At 40.4% G+C, this 6069-nt stretch overlaps 1 protein-coding gene across 1 annotated transcript; it reads left to right on the top strand.

The window, feature by feature from the left end:
* The first annotated feature begins 2260 nt into the window (after window positions 1-2260).
* Window positions 2261-4574, top strand: LOC122041388 (cytochrome P450 704C1-like). The gene is made up of 6 exons (XM_042601043.1): window positions 2261-2722; window positions 2858-3073; window positions 3149-3436; window positions 3518-3850; window positions 4015-4218; window positions 4298-4574. The coding sequence occupies exons 1-6, from the start codon at window positions 2417-2419 to the stop codon at window positions 4475-4477; spliced, it is 1527 nt and encodes a 508-aa protein (XP_042456977.1). The 5' UTR covers window positions 2261-2416; the 3' UTR covers window positions 4478-4574.
* The last annotated feature ends 1495 nt before the right edge of the window (window positions 4575-6069 follow it).

Here is a 6069-nt window from a genome sequence, read left to right as displayed (position 1 = left end):
CTAAACCTAAAAGAACAAATAGATTAAACTTTGGATCAAACGTATTAAGTTCCGCAGGCGATCCAAGTTTAATTTAAAAGAACACATGGTAGCTAGGAAAAGGTTCAGACCTTTGTACAAAATTTTTGTACAGTGGAACCATTAGGTTTTCCGAGTAGCATCCAACAGCCTCATCATCATGACGCTTGTTGTAGCATTCGGACGCATAATACCTCATTTTCTCACAATTGAAACACTTTATATGGCTCTTGTCACGAATGCCTCTGTCGTTGCTACTAGTGCCTCCTGCACTATCTTAGCGCGGTGTACCACGGCCACGACCGCACCCTCGCCCATGCCCACGCTATTTTCCACGACCAGGGCTCCTGGACCCACACCCCTTGCCTCCTGACGAAATGTCCTCGTTGCTCTCCTTTTGTCGCATTTTCCATGTGACATGAGTAAGTAGGAGCTCACCTTCAGCGCTGTTGGTATTGCCACGTAATCGTAATACTCGTTCCTCGTACGCCTTCAGTCATCCTATAGTCTCCTCAAATGGTATTGTCTCAAGGTTGTGGAACTGCTCAATACCAGCAATAATAGGAAAGAATTTATCAGGGACAGAATCAAGCAACTTCTTTACCAAAGAGCAGTCTTCAAGTGTGACACCAAGAGTGGAGAACTTGATGCTCATGTCGCTCAGTTTGCTAGCAAAATCATCAATCGTCTCTGTCTCTTTCATCCGGAGGGCGTAGAACTTGCTCTTCAACATCTGTAACCGTGCCTTCTTCACCCGATCACTGCCAAGATACCTCATCTTGAGGCTGTCCAAGACTTCCTTTGTCGTCTTTTTTTTTTTTTTTGCGATCTAGATAAGGATGTCTTCAGGGACACACTGCAAGATGTATGCACACGCCTTTTTGTCCTTCTTTGCATCCAGCTGGGCTCCTTTCGCTGGCTCCACCGCCTCTCAGACTCCCTGGGCATCAAGAATCGCTTCTGTCTTGATTACCCACACAGTATAATTGTAAGGACTTAGCGTTGGATAGGGAAATGACACTCCGTCGTTCTCCTTCGCAGCAGCTTGTGGGACACCCGACATTATTGTGGAATCGTGGATTCTTGAGTGTTCAATACTAACTTAGGAGTTCTATACTAACATCGCTCTGATACCAGATGTTGGCTTAGAAACTGTTGATATCATACCCAAAGACACGTGCACACACTAATGTGAAAAATGAAAAAAAAACGAGGAGGAAAATAACTTCTAGAATACTTTCTTACAATGAAGAAAAATGATTGATTATACTACACATCTCTAAGACTCTTTAAATACACCACAAACTAACACCACTAAGGCTTTTCATGCAGACGAAGGCGGCGACGATGACTAAGCTGACAGGGCAGATCGAGCAGGTGCTTCAGAAAGGGGCCTTTGCAGAATGAAGCAAAGGGAAGGAGTTCTTCAGCAGCGACACCGTCGACTTCTAGGACATCTTAGCGGGAAGCTGCTTTGGTGGATCCGGCGCAAGAGAAGCTCAAAAAGTATGTTTTTGGATGCAGAAAAGCTTCCTCGACTGGTGGGATGGGCGGCACGATTCCTTGCGGAGGGTCGATGAATGGGGCGATGTCGGACATGGACGAGTATGTGGAGCTTGTCAGGGCCATGGCAGCGAGGAGAGCTGCCTCGTTAACGGTCTTGTAGTTAATGGCTTGTTTTGTATATTGAGAAGCTCAAGGGCCTATGTGTAATGTGATGACTATGTTCTGTCATTTAATAAACTTTTAGGCTCTAAGCTCAATTATATGAAAAAATAAAAAAATTAATCCGTCCTAAAAAAAAATCATACCATCAACTTGAACCAGTACAATAAAGTCAGTGTAACAATTTTATTATTGTACCAAATCTCTTCTTTTAATTATGTAAAAAGATAATAAAAAATGTAAATTAAAAATTAATTAAATGTTTGTCAAAATAATGATATAGGATGTTTAACAGGTGTTAATATTTTAAAAATATTTTTAATAATTCGGATAATTTTACATTTTGGTCCGTCCTCGGAATAATCACTACCATATCTACCGTCACAAACCGGACCGACCAAGTCCAGTCTTTTCCGGACAGATCACATCATCGTGGGGACCTGGCCGGGAGAGGCTTTACCTCCACTGTTGAAAAAACGATATAGGCTTTGTCAGCCTCGATTATTGTTGAAAAAACGATGTAGGCTTTGTCAGCCTCGATTATTGTTGAAAAAATTATTGTTGAAAAAACGATGTAGATTTTGTCAGCCTCGATTATTGTTGAAAAAACGATTTAGACTTGGTCAGCCTCCGCATATGAAGGAAGACTTGTTCCTCATCCAATTCCACCATTTCTATCCTTCCCCCTCTTCCCAAGTGACCAAAAACACCAGCTACTTCACCTGCAGCAAGCATGGACTTGCTCACTGTCATGGCGACATTAGGCCTTCTGTTGTCAGCTGCGTGCGCCTTTGTGTTTCTCCGCCGATCAAACAGCAGCCCCAGCAACAACAACAATAAGCAGAAGCAGTATGCTCCTGCAATTGGGACAATTCTGCATCAAATTGTCAACATCCCAAGGATTTACGACTACCACACCGAGCTCTCGCGCAAGCACAAGACCTTCAGGTTCTCGAGTCCCTTCTGCCAGTACATCTACACCGCCGATCCTATCGTCGTAGAGTACTTCCTCAAGACCAATTTCCAGAATTATGGCAAGGTACTGGCGAAAACTATATGATTTTCTTTTTTCTTTTTTTATAATCCAGTAGGCCTTCGTCTCCCAAGGAAAACAAGTAGTCTATGGTCGGACTTAGTGTTGAGGTAACAATCTGGTACATGATTTTGTTTTCAGGGGTGGCTGCACTATGAGAACCTGAAAGATATGTTTGGCGATGGAATTTTCTCTGTCGATGGCGATGAGTGGCGCCGCCAGAGAAAGCTTGCCAGTTATGTGTTCGCCACAAAGACCCTGAGAGACTTCAGCTCTCCAATCTTCAGAAAAAATGCATCTAAGCTTGCTCATGTCGTTTCATCCTGTGCTAAAAGTAACGAGAAGTTCGATGTTCAGGTAAGCATATATATATATATGAAGTCGTTTTGGTTTGTGAGTTCATCCCTAAAGCCTGAATTTTGCGACCGACAGGACCTACTGATGAAGTCGACAATGGACTCGATATTCAGAATTGGGTTCGGAGTAGAGTTGAATTGCTTGGACAGCTCTGATCAGGAGGGGAATGAGTTTGCGAAATCGTTCGATGTCGCCAACGAGATGCTCATTCTGCGATATGTAAACCCGTTGTGGAAGGTTATGAGGTATCTGAACATTGGATCTGAAGCAAAACTCAGAGATAAAATCAAGCTTGTCAATGAGTATGTGCACAGATTGATCAGTATCAGGATCGAACAGCCTTCAGAAACAGGAAATAAATCAGTAAGCAACTCCTTTGACACCATCAATCTCCTCCTCTGCCAAAAGACTAATGTTTCTTATTTGATATGAATCGGAGAACAGAACGAAGATATCCTGTCGAGATTTCTGGACGAGCGAAAAAAGGATCCACAAAGCATCAGCCTTCAGTTCTTGAGGGACATAATGCTGAACTTTGTGCTCGCTGGGAAAGATAGCACAGCAGGCACACTGGCATGGTTCTTCTTCTTGATTTGCAAGAACCCTTCTGTTCAGGAGAAGATTCACAAAGAAGTCATGGAAGTGACTGAAGCCACGGAGCCTGCGGTGGCTTTCGATGCGTTCGCGGGGAAGATAAGCGAGGATTCGCTTAACAAAATGCATTATCTTCATGCTGCGCTCACTGAAACACTTAGGCTGTATCCTCCTGGCCCCATGGTAAGTGTCCATTTAGTTTGTAAATTGTAGTAGTATCGAATACACCGTCTTATCCTACATTATAAAATAGTCACACGGTAATAATTTTATTATTATGCTAAGACTCCCTTCACTATGAAAGTATCATAAGGAAGCTAATTTTTTGGAATGATTTGCAATTACAGGACGGTAAGGTTTGCTTCTCGGACGACACTCTGCCTGGAGGCTACACTGTAAGAAAAGATGATGTTGTGTTCTACCAGCCATACCCAATGGGGAGGATGGAGTACTTGTGGGGTGCAGATGCCGAAGCTTTTTGCCCGGAGAGGTGGCTGAACGACGATGGCATCTTCCAACCTGAAAGCCCATACAAATTCACAGCTTTCCAAGTAAGAAACGATCCAAGTGTTCAGTTTTACGGTCCGAACATTGCACGAGTTTGAGGCTGCTTGTGTTGTTTGCTTTCAGGCTGGGCCAAGGCTGTGCTTGGGGAAAGAGTTTGCCTACCGACAAATGAAGATATTCACAGCGGTGCTGCTGCGATTCTTCGAGTTCAAGCTCAGCGACGAGGGGAAGATTGCGCGCTTCAAAACCTCGATGACTTTGCTGATCGATGGAGGCCTCTTCCTTGAAGCGTGCCGTAGGTGAAATATGGCTTGAACCAGTTTAAACACGGGTTCAATGTAATTCACTAACTCTGCTTATAAACAAGCTTATAAATGAATAAACAAATTTATAATATCAATATTATAATGCTTATATTATAATATTAAATTTAATATAATCTTTGTTAATCCAATTTCAAATCAGCCGGTTTCTATAGCATCAATCAGGTAGCCTAAAAGTCTCCGCCGGCTGACAGTTGATTAGAGACTAAGGGAGTGTTTGATTTGTGAAAACCAGAGTGTTTGATTTGCGAAAACCGGATGAGAATAAGAATGAGAAGGATAGAAATGAGAAATGGGAAATGAAAATAGAGGGAATTTTATTCATCCTATTTTGTTAAGTAATCACTTATTTTCAAGTTTGGGGATTGGATCTGTAAGATCCACCATCAATTTTCTAAACTAAGCATAAATTTTCAATCTCTTTACTATTACCCACTCATATTCCATCCAACAAGCACTATCTAAATTTATTGTAATAAGGTAAATGGTCCTTAGAGACATGTCTCCTTAAAAAAATTCCTTTCATCCTTAACTAGTTGATAGCCATCTATAAATTGAAGCTATAATATATCTTCTTTCACGTAACAAGGGCAATTTGTCATCTTGATGGTCCTCCTCACTATCCCATATTATTAGAAGGGGTAAATTAAAAAATCAAAGCTAACCATCATATGAAAAGATAATACTTCGATCTTTATTAGAATTCGATCCTTATCCAGTTCTATAAATCAATCAGGTAATAATCAACTTAGCTATGTCTGATAGTAATATTAGTGTGAGCACTTATGTGTCAAGACACTTTTTATATATTTTATAGATAATTATTTTATAAAGACAAGTATTTATCATTAATTATTTACTTTTCTGTACGTATATGATTAATGATAAAGTTTCACAAATTAAAAGGTATATTAATTTGAAAACAATTCTTGATCAGATGAATATCTATACGGGGCATGGATATCTAGATCAACACTGAGTATGACTAGGTCAAGATAAACCAAGGGATGAATATCCAAGTTGTACTTGGGGTGCCTTGAGTTTAGAGGTACACTAGACACGATTCACTTAAGAGGAGACCACATATTAAGCATCATTGGTTATTCCTTTTATGACCGAGCATAATTGATATTTTGATTTGAGACCTTCATTTATTCTATACGTGGAGTTATGTGTTTTGACATCGTTAAAAGTAGTCTTTAATCGGATTATGATTAATACGGTAGTTAGGTGTATGGAAAAGCGTAGAGAAAATAGTGTTGAGTCAATAGAGGATTCATCGCTCTCTTGGATTAGGAGTTAACATCTCGGCCGCTTGATAGAGATATTAATGACTCGAAATCCATGGCCATGGGAGGAATGATTTATCATTTAAGAATAGTTTATTATATCTTAGAAATCAAGTAAAACAATTAATTTGGCAATGATGCATAATGTACCGAATTAATTGGGATGTAGGCTTAGATTAAGAGATTGAATTACATAGTAATCAGTTAAGGGTGGTTTATAGTTTATGATTGATATTAATTTTATCACGTTGGGTGGCTAAAAACTATTGCTAGACGGTTACCT

Source organism: Zingiber officinale, chromosome 2A, assembly GCF_018446385.1.
Source record: "Zingiber officinale cultivar Zhangliang chromosome 2A, Zo_v1.1, whole genome shotgun sequence".
Taxonomy (NCBI): Eukaryota; Viridiplantae; Streptophyta; class Magnoliopsida; order Zingiberales; family Zingiberaceae; genus Zingiber; species Zingiber officinale.
Note: the sequence above shows the minus strand (reverse complement) of the source record. Positions and strands in the feature narration are given on the sequence as shown.

Excerpts from the sequence above, each read along its gene's own strand:
- LOC122041388 (XM_042601043.1), top strand. The coding sequence starts at position 2,417 with ATGGACTTGCTCACTGTCATGGCGACATTAGGCCTTCTGTTGTCAGCT. Across the intron at positions 3,074-3,148 it reads ACGAGAAGTTCGATGTTCAG|GACCTACTGATGAAGTCGAC; the intron begins GTAAGCATATAT and ends TGCGACCGACAG. Across the intron at positions 3,437-3,517 it reads CAGAAACAGGAAATAAATCA|AACGAAGATATCCTGTCGAG; the intron begins GTAAGCAACTCC and ends ATCGGAGAACAG.